The 26,342-nt window shown below is 47.9% G+C and overlaps 1 protein-coding gene across 1 annotated transcript; it reads left to right on the plus strand.

Moving 5' to 3' along the window:
* The first annotated feature begins 768 nt into the window (after positions 1-768).
* On the plus strand, positions 769-26,123 carry LOC120945089 (cytochrome b-c1 complex subunit 1, mitochondrial). Its single transcript, XM_040358952.1, has 13 exons — positions 769-876; positions 4,211-4,351; positions 11,875-11,961; positions 13,061-13,190; positions 14,216-14,414; positions 15,662-15,741; positions 17,457-17,572; positions 19,937-20,080; positions 21,940-22,100; positions 24,022-24,107; positions 24,194-24,282; positions 24,521-24,596; positions 25,847-26,123. Exons 1-13 carry the CDS (start codon positions 814-816, stop codon positions 25,909-25,911), a joined length of 1,437 nt encoding a protein of 478 aa, XP_040214886.1. The 5' UTR covers positions 769-813; the 3' UTR covers positions 25,912-26,123.
* The last annotated feature ends 219 nt before the right edge of the window (positions 26,124-26,342 follow it).

Below are 26,342 nucleotides of genomic sequence, written 5' to 3' on the forward strand. Positions count from 1 at the left end.
CATACCTTTAATGGGTACAGGGAGTTACCTTATGCCCCGTGCACATGCTCTGAAATTCCACCAGTAAAAGTCCGATGTGAGCTTTTGAACGGAAATTCCGACCGTGTGTATGCTCCATCGGACTTACACACAGTAAGTCTGTCGGAATTGCCGCCAGCAAAAGATTGAGAGCTGGTTCTCAAAATTTTCCGATCGTCCCTAGCAATTCTGATGTGCGAAATTCCGACGCATGTTTGGAAACAATGCGACGCATGCTCGGGAAGCATTGAACTTCATTTTTCTCGGCTCGTCGTAGTGTTGTACGTCACCGCGTTCTCGACGGACGAAAGTTCAGAGAACTTTTGTGTGACCGTGTGTATGCAAGCCAAACTTGAGAGGAATTCCGTCTGAAAATCACATCCAAGGTTTTTTCCGATGGAAAATCTGATCGTGTGTACGGGGCATTAGAGGAGGAAGATCAATGGCCTATGAGAGCGCTCACCAGCACCCTCGCTCTTATAAGAAAAATATAGATATATATATAATGCTTAGGGGTTCTGAGTAATTTTCTAGCAAAACAATTGTGATTTTTACATGTAGGAGAGAAGTGCTAGAAAAGGCCTGGGCTGGAAATGGTTACAATGCATCCTGCTGCCTGTACTGTGAATGGGCCCTGACCCTCAGGAGGAGCTGCTTTCCCCTCTATACACTACAAGGTCAGCTGCAGTTCCCCCTCCAGGCTCTAAGCGTCGCTGTTCGCTCCTCTTCTTTGAAGGCGCGCTGTCCCGTCATCTTTCCGCGCATGCGCCTCTCAGTCTCACTGTCACCTGAAAGATGGCGGCGTCCGTGTGCCGAGCCGGTGGAGCGGCGACCAGAGCCCTGCTGACCGGGCGTTCGGTGAGTAGAGAGGCCGGGGACGAGGAGTACGTGGTGTGCGGGGAAGGATATGGTGGAAAGTGTCGGTGTGGGCGGTTAGGCCGCAGGAGGAGGCGGCGGGAGGCCGGGGAGGTGTGAAGGTCACCCAGTCCGGGCACCGAATCACCCTGACCGGGGACACTGAAAGAGAGGTGAGTGGGGGGCCCCTACAGAAGAGAGGTGAGGGGGCCCCCCTACAGAAGAGAGGTGATGGGGGGGCCCCTACAGAAGAGAGGTGAGTGGGGGGCCCCTACAGAAGAGAGGTGAGTGGGGGGCCCCTACAGAAGAGAGGTGAGGGGGCCCCCCTACAGAAGAGAGGTGATGGGGGGGCCCCTACAGAAGAGAGGTGAGTGGGGGGCCCTACAGAAGAGAGGTGATGGGGGGGGGGCCCTACAGAAGAGAGGTGATGGGGGGGGGGCCCTACAGAAGAGAGGTGATGGGGGGGGGGCCCTACAGAAGAGAGGTGATGGGGGGGGGGGGGGCCTACAGAAGAGAGGTGATGGGGGGGGGGGGCCCTACAGAAGAGAGGTGATGGGGGGGGGGGGCCCCTACAGAAGAGAGGTGATGGGGGGGGGGGCCCTACAGAAGAGAGGGGATGGGGGGGGGGGCCCTACAGAAGAGAGGTGATGGGGGGGGGGCCCTACAGAAGGGAGGTGATGGGGGGGGGGGGGCCCTACAGAAGAGAGGTGATTGGGGGGGGGGGGCCCTACAGAAGAGAGGTGATTGGGGGGGGGGGCCCTACAGAAGAGAGGTGATTGGGGGGGGGGCCCTACAGGAGAGAGGTGATGGGGGGGGGGGCCCTACAGGAGAGAGGGGATGGGGGGGGGGGGCCCTACAGAAGAGAGGTGATGGGGGGGGGGGCCCTACAGAAGAGAGGTGATGGGGGGGGGGCCTACAGAAGAGAGGTGATGGGGGGGGGCCCTACAGAAGAGAGGTGATGGGGGGGGGGGGCCCTACAGAAGAGAGGGGATGGGGGGGGGGGCCCTACAGAAGAGAGGTGATGGGGGGGGGGCCCTACAGAAGAGAGGTGATGGGGGGGGGGGCCCTACAGAAGAGAGGTGATGGGGGGGGGGGCCCTACAGAAGAGAGGTGATGGGGGGGGGGGCCCTACAGAAGAGAGGTGATGGGGGGGGGGGGCCCTACAGAAGAGAGGTGATTGGGGGGGGGGCCCTACAGAAGAGAGGTGATTGGGGGGGGGGGCCCTACAGAAGAGAGGTGATTGGGGGGGGGCCCTACAGAAGAGAGGTGATGGGGGGGGGGGGCCCTACAGAAGAGAGGTGATGGGGGGGGGGGGGCCCTACAGAAGAGAGGTGATGGGGGGGGGGCCCTACAGAAGAGAGGGGATGGGGGGGGGGGGGGCCTACAGAAGAGAGGTGATGGGGGGGGGCCCTACAGAAGAGAGGTGATGGGGGGGGGGGCCCTACAGAAGAGAGGTGATGGGGGGGGGGGCCCTACAGAAGAGAGGTGATGGGGGGGGGCCCTACAGAAGAGAGGTGATGGGGGGGGGGCCCTACAGAAGAGAGGTGGTGGGGGGGGGGGCCCTACAGAAGAGAGGTGATGGGGGGGGGCCCTACAGAAGAGAGGTGATGGGGGGGGGGGGGGCCCTACAGAAGAGAGGTGATGGGGGGGGGCCCCTACAGAAGAGAGGTGAGGGGGGGGGGGGCCCTACAGAAGAGAGGTGATGGGGGGGGGGGGCCCTACAGAAGAGAGGTGATGGGGGGGGGCCCCAACAGAAGAGAGGTGATGGGGGGGGGGGGCCCTGTGTAACACAAGATTCCCGGATGAGGAATTCTATGTAGATATTGGAGAGATGCTGAGTGTGTGGTGCTGGGACTTGTAGTTCTTCTCTGATATCAGGAGTTTCCCCAGTTTGATGTCAGATCGTCTGAGACATGGGGGTCCCCTCAGATGTCTGGGTACTAAGGCCTTTTGTCACCCAGTGGCTGGAGGAGCACAGGGGCCGCTGGCGATTAGGGCTGGGGGGATGCACCCAAGGGCCGCAGGCGACTGTGGTTTGCGGGGGGTGTACTGGTGCTCGAGGGGGTAGGGGGCACCCAGGACTGCAGGCGTCTGGCGCTCAAGGGGGTGCAGGGGCCGCAGGCGACTGGCGCCCGAGTGGAAGGAGCGCCCAGGGGCCGCAGGCGACTCGCGCCCGAGTGGAAGGAGCGCCCAGGGGCCGCAGGCGACTGGCGCCCGAGTGGGTAGTCGGGGGCCGCAGGCGACTGGCGCCCGAGTGGGTAGTTGGGGGCCGCAGGCGACTGGCGCCCGAGTGGGTAGTCGGGGGCCGCAGGCGACTGGCGCCCGAGTGGGTAGTCGGGGGCCGCAGGCGACTGGCGCCCGAGTGGGTAGTCGGGGGCCGCAGGCGACTGGCGCCCGAGTGGGTAGTCGGGGGCCGCAGGCGACTGGCGCCCGAGTGGGTAGTCGGGGGCCGCAGGCGACTGGCGCCCGAGTGGGTAGTCGGGGGCCGGGGGCCGCAGGCGACTGGCGCTCGAGTGGGTAGTCGGTGCCCGGGGGCCGCAGGCGACTGGCGCTCGAGTAAGAGCGCCCGGGGGGCCTCAGGCGACTGGAGTTTGGGGGGGGGGGGGTGCGCGCCCAGTAGTTGGTACCTATTCAGCACTGGGGCTGTCAGTAACTCCATAGCTGTCGGACTGGGGCTGCCAGTAACTATTCAGCCTTTTGGGGTGCACAAGGGACTGTGGTAGCTCCTTTGGCTGGATGACTCGGGCCAGAAATACCAATTCAGCTTTGGGGGTGCACAGAGACCAGCAATGGCTCCCTGGATTTTGCAGTGGGGCCAGTCATTCTTTAGAATACACACGGGGGCCAGTGCTAGTCTCGGCTACCACTCCTTAGGCTGGGGACAGCAGTAGATATTCAGCTATTTGGGTGCACAGGGGTTCGTGGTAGCTGCTTGACTGTTGGCCGGGGGTAACCAGTAACTCTTTAGCTATTGGGGTGCGCAGAGAGGGTGGCAGTGGCTCCTGTGCTATCAGGGCACACAGGACTGGCAGGGTAACAGCCTCTGTCAGGTTTTTATTGCCATCTTTCTGGTGTGTAAACTTCACCTCAACATGTCATTACCAAGACCGTAAAGGGAAATCTCCCCAACAAGGTCACAGCAGGAATAAACCTGAGGTTCTAACCCTTCCCCACTTCGCCCAAGGCAAGGGTAAAGTTTTATTTTAGCTTAATGCCTGACCCTACATACGTCTTCAGAGTTCTGTGTTTCATTTGTGGGGAATAGAGTATCGTGTCTAAGAGATATTGTTTACTTTTTGTATTTATGTTTTTCCATGTTTTTGTGTATTTTGTACAGCCCTCCGTGTTGGGTCTGACGGGCAGCCGTAGTGCTGTGTCCTACGCACAAGCTTTAAGTAACATTCCCGAGACTCAGATCACCACCCTGGACAATGGACTGCGTGTCGCCTCTGAAGAGTCCAGCCAGCCAACCTGCACAGTAAGTAGCAAAGAGCACCTGTCAGTTCTACAGAAGGCTAAGCTTCAGTCAGGATGACTATGGCAGTTTGTGTGTGCGTGTGTGGATACTTTGCTGCGTTCAGAGGCAACTAAACGCTGCCTCTGGATGCAGTCTCAGCCAATGAGGAGGGAGAGTCCTGGACAGACGAGTTTGTCCTGCGACATCGCTGTATAGAGATGAGGCTCAGGTAAGTATTAGGGGGGGGGGAGGGGGGTTGCTGCTGCACACAGAAGGCTTTTTATCTTCTTAACATTGAAAGCATTAAGATAAAAAAAAAAAACTTCTGACTTTACAACCACTTTAACCACTACCCGACGGCCGTACGACTTTATACGGCCGCGGGGTGGTTCTCAATCTCTAACAGGCCGTAAAAACACGGCCTGCGCGCGCATCCAGCGGCGCGCTCGCCGCATCGCTGAGATGCCGATGCGAGTGCCTGGCGGCCGTGATGTCCGCCAGGGACTCAGGATCGGCAGCTACAGGGACAAGATGTGGAGCTCTGTGTGTAAACACAGAGCTCCACGTCCTGTCAGGGGAGAGAGGAGATCGATCTGTGTCCCTTGTACATAGGGACATAGATCGGTCACCTCCCCCAGTCACCCCCCTCCCCCTCCACCTACAGTTAGAACACAATTTAGGGTACACATTTAACCCCTTCCTCACCCCCTAGTGTTAACCCCTTCAATGCCAGTCACATTTATAAAGTAATTAGTGCATATTTATAGCACTGATCCCTGTATAAATGTGAATGGCGCCAAAAATGTGTCAAAAGTGTCCGATGTGTCCGCCATAACGTCGCAGTCACGAAAAAAATGCTGATCGCCGCCATTAGTAGTAAAATAAAAAATAATAAAAAATAATAATAATTCTGTCCCCTATTTTGTAAGCGCAATAACTTTTGCGCAAACCAGACGCTTCTTGCGATTTTTATTTTTATTTTTATTTATTTTTTTTTCCCCAAAAATATGTAGAAGAATACGTATCGCCTAGACTGAGAAAAAAAATGTTTTTTAAAAAAAAAATGGGCTATTTATTATAGCAACAAGTAAAAAATATTGTTTTTTTTTCAAAATTGTCGCTCTATTTTTGTTTATAGCGCAAAAAATAAAAACCGCAGAGGTGATGAAATACCACCAAAAGAAAGCTCTATTTGTGGGGGAAAAAAGGACATCAATTTTGTTTGGGGGCCACGTCGCACCGCGCAATTGTCAGTTAAAGTGACGCAGTGCCACAAGCTGAAATTTCACCTGGTCAGGAAGGGGTATATGTGCCCAGTAAGGAAGTGGTTAAAGCCGATGTCCGCAGAATTTTTTTTTTTTTTTTAAAGTCAGCAGTAGGGTTGTCCCGATACCACTTTTTTAGGACTGAGTACAAGTACCGATACTTTTTTTCAAGTAGTCGCCGATACCGAATACCGATACTTTTTTTAAAATGTGTCCCCAAATGCAGCGATGTCCCCCCACAGATGCAGCCATGTATCCCCCCATGCAGCCATTGTCTCCCCCCATGCAGCCATTGTCTCCCCCCATGCAGCCATTGTCTCCCCCCATGCAGCCATTGTCTCCCCCCATGCAGCCATTGTCTCCCCCCATGCAGCCATTGTCTCCCCCCCATGCAGCCAGCGTCTCCCCCCCATGCAGCCAGCGTCTCCCCCCCATGCAGCCAGCGTCTCCCCCCCATGCAGCCAGCGTCTCCCCCCCATGCAGCCAGCGTCTCCCCCCCATGCAGCCAGCGTCTCCCCCCCATGCAGCCAGCGTCTCCCCCCCATGCAGCCAGCGTCTCCCCCCCATGCAGCCAGCGTCACCCCCCCATGCAGCCAGCGTCACCCCCCCATGCAGCCAGCGTCACCCCCCCATGCAGCCAGCGTCACCCCCCCATGCAGCCAGCGTCACCCCCCCATGCAGCCAGCGTCACCCCCCCATGCAGCCAGCGTCACCCCCCATCCAGCCATGTCACGCTTACCTGCATCCCCGCTGCCGCCGACTGTGTAATACGGGCGGGAACATTACAACTTTGAATCTCTGTTATGATTGGCGCCGCGTATAGACACTCCCCCTCGCTCGGGATTGGACAGTTCACCCGAGCGAGGGGGAGTGTCTATGCGTGGTGCGAATCATTACAGCTATTCAAAGCTGTAATGTTCCTGCCCGTATTACACAGTCGGCGGCAGCGGGGATGCGGCGAATGGCGGCGGATTACGGCGTTTCGTGGCGGCGGCGGGCGTCGTTCGGCGGCAAGTATTCTATTTATGTATCGGGGCGGGGTATCGGCGTCTGAGTACCGCCGAAAAAACTCGGAATCGGTCCCGATACCGATACTAGTATCGGTATCGGGACAACCCTAGTCAGCAGCTACAAATACTGGAGCTGCTTCCTTTTAGAATAAGGACTCTTGCCTGTCCAGGGCACACGTGATGTTGGCACCCGAAGCCAATCTATCGCTCGGCTCTCTTGTGTTGCCGCTGCCATTTTCGGTAAGCCTTGCGGCTTCACTTGTTCCCTGCTGCGCGATCCCACTGGTCCCTGCTGTATTCTGGGACCTGTGTGTCCCCCAGAAGACAGCGGGGGGGGGGTTAGAAGTGGCGAAGAAACCTGTGGGTGGCTCGGGTATCTATGCCCGGAAGTGGGAGCAAATATCTGTATTGCACAGTTATCTGCTTCCCTCTGAAAGGTGCCAAATGTGACACCGGAGGTGGGGGGCTCCGAAAAGCGGAAGTTCCATTTTTAGGTGGAACTCCGCTTTTAAGTTAGGCCGGGTTCACACATATACGAATTTGGATGTGGCTTTCCTCGCATCCAATTCACATGACGGGAGAGTGTCGCCAATGGTATTTGATCACATCTGCAGTTTTTATTTTTTGCTCTACAAACAAAAAAAACACTGACAATTTTGAAAAAAAAAAAAAACGTATTTTCTGCTATAAAACACATCCAATAAAAAAATGTAAACAAATTTCTTCATCAATTTAGGCCAATATGTATTCTACTACGTACTTTTGGTAAAACAAATCCCAATAAGCGTATATTGGTTTGAGCAAAAGTTATCGCGTCTACATAATAGGCCATCGATTTATGGCACTATTATTGTTTTTTTTACTAGTAATGTCGGTGATCATTTTTTTTTTTTTTTTTCGCGATTGCGGCGGAAAGATTGCACAACCTAACTGATATTTTTTACACTTTTTTGGGAACCAGTTACATTATTACAGTGATCAGTGCTAAAAATATGCACTGACATTGTACTAATGACACTGGCAGGGAAGGGGTTAACATCAGGTGCGATCAAAGAGTAAACTGTGTTCCCTGGGTGTGTTTACTAACTGTATGGGGGGATGGGCTGCCTGAAATAACACACAGATCTGTCTTCCTGCATAGCAGAAAGACAAGATCCATGTGTCATCCCCTGTCAGAGCGGAGATCTGCCTTGTTTTCTTCGGCAGATCGACGGGTGGGCGGCCGGCGGACATCGAGTCCCCTGGACCTGCTGCTTGGCTCCCCTGCCGGTTAATCGGCACGCGCGCCCACAGAAAGCCGTGAACGAGCCGACGTACAGCTATGGCAATTCACGCAGCAGTGCCAACCTGCCGCATCAAAACTGCGGGGGGCTGGTTAGCAAGCGGTTAAAGTGGTGGTAAAGCCAACGTGTCTTATTCCAACAATCGATTGCATTAAATGTGCCCCAGTGTATGTGCTTTAAAAAATAAAAAAAGGTGCTTTACACCTTATTTCATAGCGACTTGGTGCTCTCCTTTCCCGATCTGAGAACTACAGTGGGAGGGGCTGAGAATCCTCTGTCAGTCGAAAGGAGAGTGGTGATTGAGCAGCGCTATGAAATAAGGTATGAAGCGTCATTTTTTTTAAAAAGCATGTAGACTGGGGCACATAATGGAATGTAACGCAGTGGATTGTTGGAATAAGACTGTTATTTTAGCAGCGGGGGGGTGTCAGGGAGCAGATCGGCACGGTCACTGACGGGCAGGGGGAGAAAGGGAGCAAGGAGAGACAGCAGATGACAGAGGCACTTAATCAGCAGTCATGATAAATGTGATTAGTTTAGAGGAGAGGGCAGCACCAAGCAGGATCATCCAGGTATTTTAGGTCAGGTATCTCCAAACTACAGTCCTCCAGCTTTTGCGAAACTAACACATCCCATGAGGCATTGTGACACACAGACATGACTAGGCATGATGGGAATTGTAGTTTCTGAACTGGAGGGCTATTGTTTGGAGACCCCTGTTTTACATGATACAAAGGACCATATTGCACAGTACAATCACTGTGCTGCTGTTCATGCTTTAACCACTTAAGACCCGGACCAAAATGCAGCTAAAGGACCTTGCCCCTTTTTGCGATTCGGCACTGCGTCGTTTTAACTGACAATTGCGCAGTCGTGCGACATGGCTCCCAAACAAAATTGGCGTCCTTTTTTTCCCCACAAATAGAGCTTTCTTTTGGTGGTATTTGATGGTAAACTTAAGGCCACGCTGGACATAGTGGCACCCTTCACCCAATCGAACTTTAGGCCAAAAATTTACAAATCCAATCGTTGGTACACCCCCAAATTAGCCACCTTCAAAAATAACTGCCGGAAGCTAGAAAGGAAATGGCAAAAAAACAAAACCAAGGCTAATAAAATCCTCTATAGAATACAGGCCCGTGCTTACTTCCAGTTAGTAAGGAAGCATAAGAGAATAGCCCTAGCATCCCGCATCGAATTAGCGGCCAATAGCCAAGCGGAACTATTTAAAATCAGTAAGGAGCTGTTTAATCCACCACTGGCCTCCCAACAAATTGTCCATTCTCAAGCTCTATGTGACAATCTACTTGAGGCCTTTGTCAAAAAAGTTTGTGACATCCAAGCTGGCCTAGGTCCCCCAGTCCTTGTTCCCTCAGCAAACCTCACTATTAAGATCGACCGGCCCAATCACATCATTCCCTTTTGCTCCTTTCAGCCAGTAACGAAATCTCAGCTCTTCAGCTCCATTAAACATCTAAAACCCTCTTATTATGCCGATGACACATGCCCAGCATGGTTGCTTAAGGATAACATCGACACAGTCATCGATGAGATTCTGATCATGGTTAACCTCTTTGACAACTGGAGAGTTTCCAGATAACTGGAAACATGCCCTGGTCACACCAATTTTGAAAAAAAGCACGCTGGATGCCAAAGTTATGTCCAACTACCGCCCCATTTCAGGACTATGCTTTCTGGCTAAGCTGGTGGAACATGAGGCTCTTATGCAACTTCAAGCACATTGTGAATTACAAAATCTCTTTCACGATGCTCAATCGGGGTTTAGGCCCAAAAGAGGGATCGAGCTATCCATCCTGGCCACTAGAGAAAGGCTGCTGGAGTCGAGAGACGCGGGGGGGTCGGCGGCCTTGGTACTGCTTGACCTCTCCGCGGCTTTCGATACTGTCAGCCACAAGATCCTCCTGGCTCGGCTGCAGGACGAGTTCTATATTACAGGCCTACCCCTTACTTGGATACGCAATTTCCTGACAGGCAGAACATTCCAAGTAATATTGGGCTCATTTAGGTCAGCGAGGGTGCCCCTTCTCTGCGGGGTCCCTCAGGGCTCGGCAATTTCACCGTGGCTGTTTAATTGCTATGTGAGGCCCGTGGTAGATATCATCTCTTCATGGGGATTGGCCACTCAGGTATACGCTGATGACATACAAATTGTGGCCAGTGATGCTCTTAACCCCACGGCAGCCCACCTTCTTTCCTGTTGCCTCTCATCTATCCAGACATGGATGAAGGACAATCGTTTGGCCCTGAACGTATCCAAAACTGAGGTACTTCTTACAGGTCCAACACAAAGTTTAAACCTGCTTGCAGAGTGGCCCGTATCAATGGGCCCGTGCCCCACTCCATCCAGCCAAGTAAGAAACCTGGGTGTCATATTTGACAATAAACTTTCATGGATTCCACAGGTGAGGAACTGTACCAAGAATGACCTTTACTATCTTCGGATGCTGCGACGGGTAAAACATCTGCTCTCCCAAACACACAGAAATACACTAGTACAGGCCTTAGTCATCTCACGCCTTGACTTTTGCAATGTGGTATACCTTGGACTCCCTATTAAATGGCTCTCCAAGCTGCAGCTGGTGCAGAACCAGGCAGCTAGGTTGATTACGGGGACCTCAAGATGGGACCATATATCACCCGTTCTCAGACTACTTCATTGGCTCCCATGCGCAAGGAGGATCGAATTCAAGGCTTTGTGTGTTATGTTCAGGGCCTTCAAACAACATGGCCCACTGTTCATTAATAACATGGCCATACATTACCACCCCCCCAGGGCACTGAGATCGGCCGATCAGGACTTTGCTGTCATCCCTCTAGTAAGGTTGATTTTGTTCGGTGGCCGATCCTTCAGAGCCAGAGCCGCCTCGCTTTGGAACCTTCTCCCGTTGCCTTTGAGGAAGTCCACTGTTCTTATTACCTTCAGAAAGGCTCTGAAAACCTTCCTCTTTGGGGCAAGTTGATTATGACCACGTCTATTAAACTGACCTGGCCCCTCCCCTCACCCTATGTCCCCCTCACTCCAAACCCCCTTGCTACCGTTTGTTTTTATTGTTGATATTTTATATGGTTTCTCTTTCTTTTATGTACACGAGCCATCAGTTCGTCTACGAAGTCTTTTTTCTTTTTTCTCTTGGATTGCTTTTTGGTCCAGAATAGACCAGCGGACCTCCTTCCAGCGCTTAGACACACCCTTCAGGGTGTATGTGGCGCTGTAAAGAAATATTAAAATCAATCAATCAATCAATCAATCACCTCTGCGGTTTTTATTTTTTGCGCTATAAACAAAAATAGAGCGACAATTTTGAAAAAAATGCAATATTTTTTGCTATAATAAATATCCCCCAAAAATATATAAAAAAAATATTTTCCTCAGTTTAGGCCGATACGTATTCTTCTACCTATTTTTGGTAAAAAAAAAATCGCAATAAGCGTTTATCGGTTGGTTTGCGCAAAATTTATAGCGTTTACAAAATAGGGGATAGTTTTATTGCATTTTTATAAAAAAAAATTTTTTACTACTAATTTTTTCCGTGACTGCGACATTATGGCGGACACTTGGGACAATTTTTACACATTTTTGGGACCATTGTCATTTTCACAGCATTGTTTATTGTGAAAATGACAATTGCAGTTTGGGAGTTCACCACAGGGGGCGCTGATGGGGTTATGTGTGACCTCAAGTGTGTTTACAACTGTAGGGGGGTGTGGCTGTAGGTGTGATGTCATCGATGGTGTCCCCCCTATAAAAGGGATCACACGATCGATGACGCTGCCACAGTGAAGAACGGGGAAGCCGCGACCCCACGACTGGGCTTAAAGGACAACGTACCTATACGTTGATGTGCCCAGCCGTGCCATTCTGCCGACGTATATCGGCGTGAAGGGGTCGTTAAGTGGTTAAAGGAACAGGATCCCTTTCTTACCCCAAAAAATGTTTTTTAATACTTATCCATAATGTCTTTTAGGTCGGTGTATGGATCGGAGCTGGCAGCCGCTATGAAACTCCAAAAAATAACGGTGCTGCATACTTTGTTGAACATCTGGCATTTAAGGTGAGATAATCTACATGGTTTTAACATAACACGGCATTAAGATGTTAAAGTCTTTATATCCTATTTACAGTGTGCTTTTATTTTTGTAGATTCAATGTTATTAAAAGCTCACCTTTTTTTGAAGTAAAGACTATGCAACAAATCGGTTACAGTAGATTATATGAAACTGTGGCGCTTGTGAAAATGTTTACGAATGTAAATACCATATCTGTAGGTCATTTTGTGCTTCCACGGAAGCCTGGCCAAAAAAAACCCCATAGATGGCTTTCCCCCTTTTCTGTTGGGGCTTTCCAACCTTTGAATGCAAGCATACCTCCTCACCCAATACCCCATTCATGCACAGTGCGCTCTTCCCATCGCAGCAAAGAGTCTCCAGTTTTGCACCCCCTACCAAAATAGCCTCTGAGCCTCCTTCAAGGACAACTAAAGTGATTATCTAGTTGTCTTTTGAAGAAAATTTCGGTGGCCATTTTGTTGTAGCCTAGAATATGAACTGGAAGGAGGCAGTAGTGTGACGATCCTGGGGGGGATGTGAGACTAGGGATTCTTTGCTGTGAGAGGACAGAGCGCGCTGTGCATGCGTTAAGATTTGATGAATGAGAGGGCATACTCATGTCTGAACAGCTGGCGCATCTTGGCGAAAGGATGGGGCATAGCCAATCTATAGTAGTTTGGCAACTAATCTTCTATGAGGGGTGCAAATAGCCTACAGGGTATGGCAATTTTGTATTTGTAAACATTTTTAAAACTGCACAATTTATTTTTTTTGTTATTTTTTTACTGCGACTCCCATCTTTAAAGCAAGTCCTATACTCCAGGTGTCTGCGTATGTTGCCATCCCCAATAATTTGTACCACCGCCCCTCTGATTTCTTTTTGACCCAATATGGTGCATACTTGCACTGAAGCCAGAGGCAGCCAGTTGTATATGGTTATTTTGAAGGTCAGCATTGGAAGCCTATAGAAGTTCTGTTTTCTGCAAAAACAGTGCAGCACATGAGCGGTTTACCCCGTATGCTTCAAATTGAAAATGGCATTGTGTGATTTTTTTTTTTAATTTTTTTTTTTTAATTTTATATAATTTTTTTTTAAATCCCCAGGGTACCAAGAAGCGTCCCCAGGCGGCATTGGAGCAAGAAGTGGAGAGCATTGGTGCCCATCTAAGCACATACACCACACGTGAGCAGACTGCCATCTACATTAAAGCCCTGTCCAAGGATCTTCCTAAAGGTGAGAGCTGTGTTTTTTATTCTGGCACTTTATTGCTTGTCTGCAAAATAACTCCTGCCTGTAAACTTCTGCTGTATTGGAACAAGAGATAGTTCTGTAACATTCTGTTCCTGATTGTCATAGACAAACCAACCCACATTAGATTGTTTTTACTGCAGGATTCAGTCAGGTCTAAAGGGGGGGTTCATGGGCAACATTGAAGTGCAAATTCAGGTAGATGGCTAAATACGTGATTAAAATAAGTTCCCTGTATTACCTGCTTAGTGAGGTCCCTATGCTACTTCCTGTTTAATCATTACTGTTTCCTGAATTATTCTTACCGGGTTAGAGGTTATGGTGCTGATTCTCTGTTCAATAAAGCTTTTATATGCTTGATCAGGAAGTACATGTATCCCCTGTCTAGCTGTAAAGTGTGGTTAAAGGCTAAGTTCACCTTACCTTTTTGGAGCATGTAACATGTTCCACCAAGCTCTTGCCCCCCTGACAGCAGGTGTAGTTCTTCTTCCGGCACCCACTGTCCACTTTTTTTTTTTTTTTTTTTTTTTTAAACTGCGGTGCTCCGCCCATATTGCCACGTTATTCATTCACAGATTGCTTAGAATGAATAAACTACAAGTATCCTATGGCAGTGGTCATCACTCCTGTCCTCAGGGCCCACTAACAGGCCAGGTTTTTGGTATTATCTTGGGGAGATGCAGACTGGAATACTGCAATCACTGAGCAGCAAATCATATCACCTGTGATGTATTTCAGTTATCTTGCAAACCTGGCCTGTTAGTGGGCCCTGAGGTCAGGGTTGATGACCACTGTCCTATGGCAGCGCAGCAGACTTATAGTTTCAATGGCTTGCAGGGGGTGCTGATTAGCGCTGTCGTAGTTTACTGACATGACAATATAAATCGATGGGGGTTTTAACCATTCCCTGATTTATAGAAGAAAGATTTTACTATACATTTTTTAATAGTCATACAAAGATCAACAGCGCTTTAAGAAGTAGGGCTAAAGGTTTGTAATTTTGCTTTCAGCTGTGGAGATCCTGGCTGATGTGGTTCAGAATAACAGTCTGGAGGATGCTCAGGTGGAGAAGGCCAGACAAGTCCTGGTGCAGGAGATGCAGGAAATTGAGAACAACTTGCAAGATGTGACATTTGATTACCTGCATGCGACAGGCTATCAGGGCACTCCTCTCAGCAAAAGTGTTCTGGGAACTTCAGAAAATGCCAGGTGAGTGGCTGTGCAGTCTTCTGTCTTTTTCACATTAAAGTTTACTGATCTGCACCCTGGTGGTTGTGTAGTAAACTGCATCTCCAACCAAACGGGTTCATTCTGAAATAATATTGTTATACAGGATTTATAGAACACCAACAGATTGCACATCGCTTTACAATATGGAGATGATGCAGTTTAAATACAATACAATAGAATAAGAGGATTAAGAGGGTCCTGCTCAGAAGAGCTTATAATCTAATAGGTTGGGGCAGGTGGTACAAAAGGTTGCAACTGTGGGGGAATGAGCTGATGGAAGTGATAAGATTAGTTGGAGACATGATAGGCTTCCTTGAAGAGATGAGTTTTCAGTGATCGCCTGAAGGTAGCAAGAGTAGGGGATATCTGGACAGGTTGAGGTAGAGAGTTCCAGTGGATGGGAAAGGCTCTGGAGAAATCTGGGGCTGGGGAGGGCTGTTAGGCAGCGGGAAAGGGATTTATGCTGTATGCCACATGAGATGTTGTGATGTGCTTCATTGCACGCATGTGCAGTATTAAGATCTCCCTGAAGGCATTAGTGCCGTTGCTATCCCAGGGGACGTGTGTGTGTGTGTGTGTGTGTCCCCGGGGCTACGTCCCTAGTGCCTTCAGGGGAACCAGGAAGTGGACATGAAAAAAGTAGGTAAATCAAAAGCTTTCTTTTAAAAAAAATAAAAATAAATAAAGTTTAGATTTCACATCAGAAATTTTAGAGGGGAAACGTGTGTGTGTGTGTGTGTGTGTGTTTTTTGTTTTAAGGTTTGGCTATTTTGATTTCCTGTTGTGTGCTTCTAGCACATCTGGTTACAATAAGGGCACTTTCACACTGGGGCAGGGGTGGCTCGTTGGTGGTAAATCGCTACTTGGCCACTAGCGGGGCGCTTTTATCCCCCGCTAGCGACCGAGGAAAGTGTAGAGCTGGTGCCGTAGCGATTTGCATGTGCTTCGGCGGTGCCCGTTCATTTCCATGGGCAGGGCACTTCCACCACTGCTTGCAGAATTTTAATTTTAATTTTTTATACGTCCTGCCAGCGCAGCGCCCCAGTGTGAAAGCACTCGGGCTTTCACATTGGGGTGGCGGGGAAGGAGTTTTTCAGGCGCTATTTTTGGCCCTTTAGCGCTTAAAAAATGCCTCCCGTGTGAAAGGGGTCTAAATCTTTTTGTGACATCAAATATTTTAATATATTATGTATTTTGATTACATAAAATGTTTACTATTTTTATAGGAGACTTACACGGGCTGATCTTCTTGAATACATCAACCTCCATTACAAGGCACCACGCATGGTGCTGGCAGCAGCTGGAGGTAATGTTTTACAATAACATTGAACCCTGCATATTGTAGCTGATCTCCTGGCATATGTAAAAAGCACACATTTAATGCAGCTCTATACTTGATGATAATCTTTAAATGCAAAGAGTATTGAAAGTACCTGAATTTGGCTTATTGGATGGGGTACGGGTACCTGTGTTTTTATCTGGCTGTGGCGAGGCCCTCTGGAGGTTTGGCTCCCTGCGCCACCAAGCCATTCGCAAAGTTCAATGCGCTTCGCACATGCGCTGTAGGGAACCAGCTATGAAGCTGCAAGGCATCACTGCAAGTTTCCCTTACAGGTAATAGCGGCAGCAGCACCTAAGAGCCAATTGGAACATCGGCTGGGGTGCCGACCTCGCTGGATTCCAGGACAGGTAAGTGTCCTAATATTAAAAGTCAGCAGCTACCGTCTTTTGAAGCTGCTGATTTTTCCAGGTGGTGGCTGGACCTCCTCTTTAAAAGTGGTTGTAAACGTTGGATTTTATTTATTTCCCCAACAACAAACTTGTCATACTTGCCTGCTCTGTGTCATAGTTTTACACAGAGCAAAACCTGATCCTCTTCTGGGGTCCTCCACGGCGACTTTATCCTCCTCCTCCTCCTGCCTTTTTATAATGCCCCTATAGCAAGCTAAAAAAAATCTTCTTCTGCCTTTTTACAATCACTCGGCTTCTCCTGCCCAGGACTACATGTCCCTCAAGGCATTGCTCCTTCGCACATTCACAAATTTTCAGGCACTTGCTGACGTATGGATGATGTACAAAGCTGTATATGTGCTGCACTGTGTATGGACGGTATACGTGTTACACTGTGTTTTCTGATTTGTAAACACATAATGCATTCAACGAATTGGCTGACCAACACTAATCGATTATGAAAATTGCTAACTATTTTCGTGTTTTTTTTTTTTTTTTTTTTTAAGTTGATTAGTTGTTTCGGCCCCAGAATAAAAGCGGTTGATCACTACCGGCACATAAAACATGCCTCCACCTTTCCTCTGTGATGTGTCGCTGCTATAGATGGAGATTAAGGATGAGCTCTGGCGTGTTCGCATAGAACATGTGCAGAGCCCGCCAGGAAGTGTGCACGGCGCTGTGCTAATCACAGCCAGGGAGACATTGTCCCGATGCGGGGATCGTGAAATGTCTCCCTGGCTGTTGTTAGCGCAGCGCCGTGCACACTTCCTGGCGGGCTCTGCACGTGTTCTATGCGAACACGCCAGAGCTCATTCTTAATGGAGATGTGTCAGGAGTTCATGAAGATGCAAGTTTTGGTAATGGACAAGTGCTTTTAAAACGGCAGTCTGTTTCTTTCTTATTTTTTATTTTTTGGTCATGCTTTTAAAACAACCCTAAACAATAAAAAAACAAACTGCAGCATATAAAAGATTGAATACTTTACCTTTCTGACGGAACTGGGTTGAAGCTGCATCCCCCCCCCCCCCCCCCCGAAAAACGGTGAGCACCGCTGATATGTGACACTTATGTCGGATATCTGGTTTCCTGATGACCGCTGTGGTTTGTGTTGCCAACCCCTACGTTATTGCGGTATCTTCTAATCTAGTGACATAATGGTTGGTGGATGTAAGCACAGAGGGCAATAATGCTGCTGAATGTGACTCGTTTTTCCAACAATAGATGTACAACGTGATCATCTAGTGAAGGCGGCCAAATGACTTATAAAATCTTTTCTCTCTCTCTCATCAGGAATTCACCACAAGGAGTTGTGTGATCTCGCTCAGCGACATTTCAGCGGCTTGTCCACAGAGTATGAGAAAGACACCATTCCTGTGCTGACCCCGTGCAGGTTTACTGGAAGCGCGGTAAGAAAAACGTTTAGTTGTACAGAATTCTCCAGACTCTTAGGGCCCCATTTCTAAAGCGGCGTTATTCCTTTACTGTAAAAAAAAAAACTACCAGAGCATTGAGGGTTTGTGGTGTTGGCATCAGTTTGAGAGTTTTCTGAGATTATTCAAACTTGAACAGGTGCTCTTGACTGGCTGAGCTGCAAGTGAGTGTTGCAGACTTGTGTAGGAAGGCCAAATTTGCCAAAACTAAAGTTTGACACAGGAAAAAGGGGTATGATGGGCACTCAGAGGGGTGACCATCAAAGGGGCTCCATGGAGGAAATAACAGCAGTGGTATGTATTTTCCTCCATGGAGCACCTTGAGTCACCACCATACCCCCCTTTTTCTTGTGCTACTTATTGGCTCCGGCAACACCACCCTCTTTTGGTGATTCGTTGGATAAATTGGAGATTATCTTGAGTGAACCGCTGGTTTTTTGTTTGACACAGCCCTAGTAAATGTGGTTTGCTTTACAAACATGCATGACTCTCAGCTTTCTTTGGGACACCTCTATAAATTGGCTTCTTGGGGACCATTCACACTTATGCATTGCATGAAAGAAGTGCATGTACCGTATTTATCGCGGTATAACGCGTATACCGCGCACCCCTAAAGTGGCCCCCAATCCTGTGGGGGAAAAAAACGTTTTTTTGTACTTACAGTTTTGGTGTCTTGCGCGGCGTCAATCGGCGGCCTCGTCGGGTCAGGTGTCCTCTTCTGCGGCTTCGGGTGTCCTCTTCGGCGGCTTCGGGTGCTTCGGGCGTCCTCTTCGGCGGCTTCGGGCGTCCTCTTCGGCGGCTTCGGGCGTCCTCTTCGGCGGGTCCGGCGTCCTTCTGCGGCGTCCTCACGTCCTTCCCGCCACGAGTTTGAATACTGCGCCGGCATATACCGAGCGCAGTACACTCGTGAATCTTTGGGCAGGCTCGGCAACTGTCGCGCTGACGTCCTGTACGTACAGGACGTCGGTGCGAGAGGCGTCGAGACTGCCCGAAGATTCACGAGTGTACTGCGCTCGGTATATGCCGGCGCAGTATTCAAACTCGTGGCGGGTATCGGCGTATATCGCGCACCCACGATTTTGCCCTGATTTTCAGGGCAAAATAGTGCGCGGTATACGGTACATATTTTTGCCCCTTTCCCTGATCTAACCTATCCCACCATTCCCCTCCAGAAATGCATACTTGCCTCAGTCTGACAGCTATGTTTACATCCAGTGGTGCAAGTCTTTACTGTCCTGCTTGTGCCTGTACATTAGTCTCAGACTTCTGGGACCAACTCTGATTGGCTTTGGCCTCAGGACACCGCTCAATAGTCTGTGGAGCTATCATGTGCAGGCTTTGCCAGGAGAGGTACTGCTGGATGTAACTGGACAGTGGAACCGCGGTTCAGATCAAGGTAAGTTTACATCTGTGCAGGGTGGGTTAGTTTTGGGGGGTACAGTATGTTAATCCACTTGAAGACCAAGCCTTTTCCTGACATGTTACAAGTTAAAATCCTTCCCTGTATTTTTTGCTGTCATCCCTGTATTTTTTGCTGTCATTTGTAGTGCATTTATCCTTTTAAAATAAAGACAACCATCAAGGTTTTTTTTGGAGTGCGGCTGTCCATACTTACTTTTCTACTTTAGTAAATCAACCCCATAGTCTGAATGAGCCCAGAGTGTTTGGCTTTCCAGCTGCTGATGGAGCCAATACACAGATCTGCATGCGTATAATCTATATATATAAAACTCAACGTGTGTATGTATGTTCCAGTATCACGTCCAAACGGCTAAAGATATTAACATGAAACTTGGCACACATGTTGCTTATATGTCGGCAACAAACATAGGATAGGTGGTCTAATCCTTACCCACCCCCATTTGCCATGGTCTGGGTTTTTCTTTAAAGTCCCATTCAACTCTATGGGAAATACATGTTACTTCATAACTTCCAAACGGCTGTACATATTTCCATAACACTTGGTCACATGTTACTTATATGTCCACTTAAACTATAGGATAGTTAATTTATCCCTTAACTACCCCCATTTGTGAGGGTCGGGGTTTTCGTTTAAAGTCCCATGCAAATCAATGGAAAATGTATGTTCCCACATAACTTCTGTACGCCTGGAGATATTTCAATAATACCTGGTACACATATTACTTCTATGCCAAATAAAAATATGACAGTTAAATTAACCCTTACCTACACCCTTATATAAAAGATGGGTATATTTATATTACTATGATTTTCCTCCCCGAAAGGTTAAGATGGGAAGACCGGGCAACGCCGGGTATTCAGCTAGTAAAGACTAAAACTTGTGTGGTCGCGTCCTTAACATTATTCTTCTCCTTCCAGCTTGCCGCCCGCAATGACGACCTACCTCTGGCTCACGTTGCTATTGCCGTAGAAGGGCCTGGGTGGAACAGCAAAGATAACGTTGCTTTGTCTTTGGCCAATACTATTATTGGCAGCTACGATGTTACTTATGGCGGAGGCAAGGTAAGACTAAACATAAATTTTCTTTTTTATAATACGTTTTTGTGTGTCGTGAGATGTAATCTGTTATTTTATAAAATGGCTTTTTCAAAAAAGATCAAATACAAGGAATGTATTACTTATCCAGACTGTTCTTGGCAGAATAAGAAGAGCTAAAATCCAGTGATTAACCGCTTAAGGGCCGCCTCCTGCACATTTACGTTGGCAGAATGGCACGGCTGGGCACAATCACGTACATGTACGTCCTCTTTAAGTGCCCAGCCATGGGCGCCCTCCCACGACCTGGTCCGAAGCTCCGTGACCGCGGACCCGATCGCCGCTGGAGTCCCGCGATCGGTCCCCGGAGCTGAAGAACGGGGAGAGCTGTGTGTAAACACAGCTTCCCCGTTCTTCACTGTGGCGCTGTCATCGATCGTGTGTTCCCTTATATAGGGAAACACAATCGATGACGCCACACCCCCCTACAGTTAGAAACACAAATGAGGTCACACATAACCCCATCAGCGCCCCCTTGTGGTTAACTCCCAAACTGCAACTGTCATTTTCACAGTAAACAATGCATTTTTTGCTGTGAAAATGACAATGGTCACAAAAATGTGTCAAAATTGTCCGGAGTGTCCGCCATAATGTCGCAGTCATGAAAAAAATTGCTGATCGCCGCCATTAGTAGTAAAAAAAAAAATAATAAAAATGCAATAAAACTATCCCCTATTTTGTAAACGCTATAAATTTTGCGCAAACCAACCGATAAACGCTTATTGCGATTTGTATTTTTTACCAAAAATAGGTAGAATACGTATCGGCCTAAACTGAGGAAGAAACTTTTTTTTTTTTTATATATATTTTTGGGGCATATTTATTATAGCAAAAAGTAAAAAATATTGCAATTTTTTTTTTTTCAAAAATGTCGCTCTATTTTTGTTTATAGCGCAAAAAATAAAAACCGCAGAGGTGATCAAATACCACCAAAAAAAATCTCTTTGTGGGAAAAAAAGGACGCCAATTTTGTTTGGGAGCCACGTCGCACGACCGCACAGGTCAGTTAAAGCGACGCAGTGCCGAATCGCAAAAACTCTCCGGGTCCTTTAGCTGCCTAAAGGTCTGGTTCTTAAGTGGTTAAAAGGTGCAGGCAAGGGACAATCCTGTTGGGTAGGAAATTTGCTTAGATGATGCTGGATGTCCTGCAACCAGGAAGCTATGCGGGCTTCATCTGACATGTTGCGGCTTCTAATGCATATTGTGAGAAATTTGGTGTGCAGTGAAATCAAAGTAAGGCTGGGTTCACACTACGATTTTCCCGTCCGTCAGCCGCATACAATTTCAGTATTGAAAACGTATGGGCCCGGACGGGAAAACGTATAGATGGACAATGCATTGCAAATCGTATGCACTCAGATGCATCCGGGTGCGTACGATTTGCTGGCAAAACGTTTTTTAAACGTACGCAAAACCGTGTTCAACCACGGTTTTGCGGCCGTTTTTAAAACAGTATGGCAACCGCATACGTTTTCCTTTAACATTAATGTCAATGGAAAACGCACATATGTGCGGTTCCATACGTTCCCGTCCGTTTCAGCCGCATACGGTTTTTCATATAAATCATATGCGGCTGACGGACAGGAAAACCGTAGTGTGAACCCAGCCTAAGCCATTTCAGTACAGAAGACAAGCCTGTATAACTGCAAGACTGAAGGGAAGGCGGCATTTCAGCTTTTAGAAAACCCGTTCCTGCCCAAGTTGGGCCAACGCGGCATTACAGGTCTTTGTAAATTCATATTATAGAGCCAGTGTGTAAATTATCTGCGGTTTTGCTTTTCTTTACTAATTTCTCTCCTAATTTTTTTCCACATTCTCTTTTTTAGAACCTGTCCAGCAATGTGGCTCGGGCTGCAGCAGAGTTCAACCTTTGCCAGAGCTTCCAGCCATTCCACATCCGCTACTCAGACACCGGGCTGCTGGGGATGTACTTCGTAAGCGACAAACACAATATCGAGGACATGCTGCACATCGCTCAGGCAGAATGGTAAGTGAGCAGGTTCTCTCCGTCTTGCAAACGCTGCACTCCAGAATTCAGATGGTAAAGACTTCCTCAGGTCATACAAGGGCACTTCCTACAGAAACTCCTAGCAGAGATAGTAAGGCTTTATGTGTGCAGCTCAAAGCTTCCAGCTTTCATCCTTCTAGAGCTGGCTGGCGTGGTCTTTCACTCAGATGTTGGTGTAAGACCCTTTTCACACTGGGGCGATTTTTCAGGTGCTTTACCATTTAAAAAAAAAAAAAAAAAAAAGTGCCTGAAAGAAGCTGCATCTGCAATCCCAATGTGAAAGCCCGAGTGCTTTCACACCGAGGCGCTGGCAGGGCATCAAAAAAAGTCCTGCAAGCAACTTCTTTGCAGCGCTTTAGGAGCGTTGAATACACCGGCGCCTGAAAAACACTCCAGTGTGAAAGGGCTCTGAAAGCACTCAGGGTTTCAAATTGAGATTGCAGATGAGGCTTCTAGACCCAACTAGATGGTAGGCGCTTTACAGGGTTTTTTTTTTCTTATTTAACGCCAAAGCGCCTGAAAAATGCCCCAGTGTGAAAGGGGCCTTTGGTAAACCAAAATAAATAAATAATTCCTTTCTACTTTTGGCTGGAGTAGGGACGGATTTAAACCCCTGTCAGGTGCATCACCAGAAAGTGTTTTTTTTTCCCTTTGTTTCCTGTCCTGCTGACCATGCTTTCACCGGACCAGGAAGTGAGGAAAAATCTGCACCTGGGGGACACGAGAATAAAAATCAGATTTTAGTTCTAGCCTTCCCCCCCCTACACTAAGGAAAAGCATGTGAGTGCATGGGTGCACTACAGTATCTCTGTGACCACCTCCATCTGGAAAGGGGAAATCTTTATGGAAGATGTGATTCTAGGTTGGGGATGGTAATGTTTAACTGTTCCACATTCAAGCTGCAATGGGCTGTTCTCTCATAGAAGAAGAATCGTATTTGAATAGGAGGATGCAGCATGGGTCCGATGCTGCATCCCCCCCCACCCCCCGGGGCCTCTACAGTGAGAACTGAGCAATCGAACATCGTCGATCGCTCGGTCTTCAGAGCACTGAGCAGAGAGCTGCAGACGGTCAGTCACAGCTCTCTGTGCCCTGTAGCGCTGAGCTGTGGAGGGCGGTGGCCTGGCTTGCTGAGAGCCTGAGACGTGTTTCAGTCCAGGCACCTGGTGGATCCCGACTTTTCCATTGTTGTGGTGCCTGGACTGACTTCTGTGACGTCAGCAGAGAGTGCACTTCAGCCCGCTCTCTGCTTAAAATGGGTCACAAGGTGCAGAACAAACTGCACTCCTGTGATCCATAGGAGAAGTAGTTCATGCACTACTCTGGTCCGACTTTCATGCAACTTGAGGGCCACAGACTTCAATGTTGACCTTCAAAAGTTGCATGAAAGTGAAACATTCAGGTACACAACGTTCATGCAACTTTTGAGGGTTAACATTGAAGTCTATTGCCCTCATGTGGGAACCGTGGGTTCGACTTTGGAGAGGGACAAGTCGCATCCAGGTCGCACCCATCCCAAAGTCGGGCAGCTTAAGGCTCTATTTATTTGTGCGACTTTGGACACAAGCCCATTGTTTTCAATGGCACCCGTTCAGATCGGTGCGGCGTGAAGTTGCAGTGACTCTGAAAAGATGGCTGCACTATAATGCTACTTTTGATGCAACTCGGTGCCAGACTCCAAAGTAACATTGGAAATCATGCAACTTTGGAGTTGTGGAAGTGTGAATGGATTCTATGAGTCTAATTTAAAAAAAAAAAATGTTGTCTTCAATAATTCTTGCTGTAAACTTTTGTAAATTCATTCCCAATGATCATCATGAGTTTATCCTGAATATCAGAGAACGGTAACAAGGCTTGTGTTTTCCGTCATACTAAAGATTATTCAAACTTAAATTTTCAGGATGCGTATTTGCACCAGCGCAACAGACGGCGAGCTGATCCAGGCAAAAAAGGCCCTGAAACATGGTCTTTTGGCCCAACTAGATGGTATGTAAGACGTGATTGGTTAGAGAGAAATATCCACATTAAAAGAGCCCCATGTACAGGTGTTCTGATTTCCTTTTCTTTCTAAGGCACAACCCCTGTGTGTGAGGATATCGGGCGCCAAGTCTTGGCTTACGGCCAGCGCATTTCTCTGGAGGAATGGAACGCCAGGATTGATGTAAGCCTCTATGTTTATTTGCAGTTCTATTTTCTGCTAAAGGGTCACGAATTTGCCTCTTACTCTTCAAACTCTTTAGAAAATCGCAATGCTTCCTGCTTGAGCGTCAAAAGTGCAGACATGACAACGGTGTTATCAAAGTCTCTCTGCCACTACCTCTATGTACCAAAAAAACGTTGTTTCTTGTAATGTGTATGTATGATGACACATGCTGATGTTTTATTTTTTCTCTTGGCAGGCGATCAGTGCTAAAACATTGAGGGACGTCTGCTCAAAATACATATATGACAAGTGTCCTGCTGTAGCTGCAACTGGTAGGTAGTCTTTAATTTAGTATGGAATCAAAACGGTTCCCATAGTTGGGACTGCCTGTGTGTTGGTACTTTGTCCCAAAGGTCAGTTCATCCAAACTTTTTTTGTTTTTAGTTTGGGTGGTTAAAGTGCTATTAACCACTTGTGGACCGCCTAACGCCGATATATACGTCGGCAGAATGGCACGGCTGGGCATGTTGCCCTTTAAGTGCCCAGCCGTGGGTCGTGCGCGCTGCCGCGCTCGTGACCCGGTCCAAAGCTCTGTGACGGGACCCGCCGACCCGATCGCCGCCGGTGTCCCGCAATCGGGTCACAGGAGCTGAGTGTAAAAAAAAACCTTCCCCGTTCTTCTCTGTGGCTTGTCACTGATTGTCTGTTCCCTGTTGTTATAAGGAACGACTATCGGTGACATCGCACGTCCAGCCATGCCCCCCTACAGTGCAGAAAGAATTGCTTCCTTAGGGCACACTTAACCCCTTCATTGTCATTTTCACAGTAATCGGTGCATTTTTATAGCACTTTTCACTGTGAATATGACAATGGTCCCAAAAATGTTTCAAAAGTGTCCGATGTGTCCGCCATTATGTCGCAGTCACGAAAAAAATCGATCGCCGCCATTACTAGAAAAAAAAAAAAAAAAATGTTTTATAAAAATGCAATAAAACTATCCCATATTTTGTAAACTCTATAACTTTTGCACAAACCAATCAATACTTTATAGCAAAAAGTAAAAAATACAGCTCTATTTTTGTTTATAGCGCAAAAAAGAAAAACCGCAGTGGTGATCAAATACCACCAAAAGAAAGCTCTATTTGTGCGGGGGGGAGGGCGCCAATTTTGTTTGGGAGCCACGTCGCACGACCGCGCAATTGTCAGTTAAAGCTACGCAGTGGTGAATCGCAAAAAGGAGCCTGGTCCTTTATTTACATAATGGTCCGGGTCTTAAGTGGTTAACCACCCATTTACGTTGGCAAGTGGTATACCATGGCGACACAGGCATCATCCTGGTATTTTTTTCCCATTTCAGGCTGTGTGTGTGTGTGTGTGTGTGTGTGTGTGTGTGTGTTTGTTTTTTTTTGTTTTTTTACAACTGTTACATTTTTGATTTCCTATAGTATTCTCTCTGTATGATAATAGAGACAACAGGGCGAGTCCTTCTTCCCAGCAGGGAAGCTACAAACACGTTGTTAACCCATAAAGGCCATTTCCATGAGTTCTCTTCTGATTCAATTTCCAAATCTCTTTATTCAAGGTCCCATCGAGCAGCTTCCTGACTACAACCGTATCCGCAGTGCTATGTACTGGCTCCGTTTTTAATTGCCATCCAGTTCTTGAACACTTTTTTGGAGAAACCGAGGAGATCTGGTCTTTGAGGATCGAATGGAAAAATGCTGGTGATTATCTTGCAGAAAACATTGAATGTCCGGGCTCCTTTTTCAGCAAATGTAAAGTACAGCCAGGAAAGTCCATTTATGTATTTTTTGACTTGTGAACAGCTTGTGACATCACTGAATAAAATGTAATTTAAAGAATGAGCCGAGATTTCTTTGTGTGCGTTTTTGTTTTTTGTTTTTTCGTTTTTATTTGGGTGGGTTAGTATTCATGTTTTGTAAAGCCTACGCATTTTATTTTTTTCCCCTTAATGTATTTTCTTTACAATACGCGTCAACCCCCCTCCTCTTACCTTAGCCCAGTGTTTCTCAACTCCAGTCCTCAGGCCCCCCCAACAGGTCAGGTTTTCAGGATTT

The sequence above is a fragment of the Rana temporaria genome, chromosome 7, assembly GCF_905171775.1.
Source record: "Rana temporaria chromosome 7, aRanTem1.1, whole genome shotgun sequence".
NCBI lineage: Eukaryota > Metazoa > Chordata > Amphibia > Anura > Ranidae > Rana > Rana temporaria.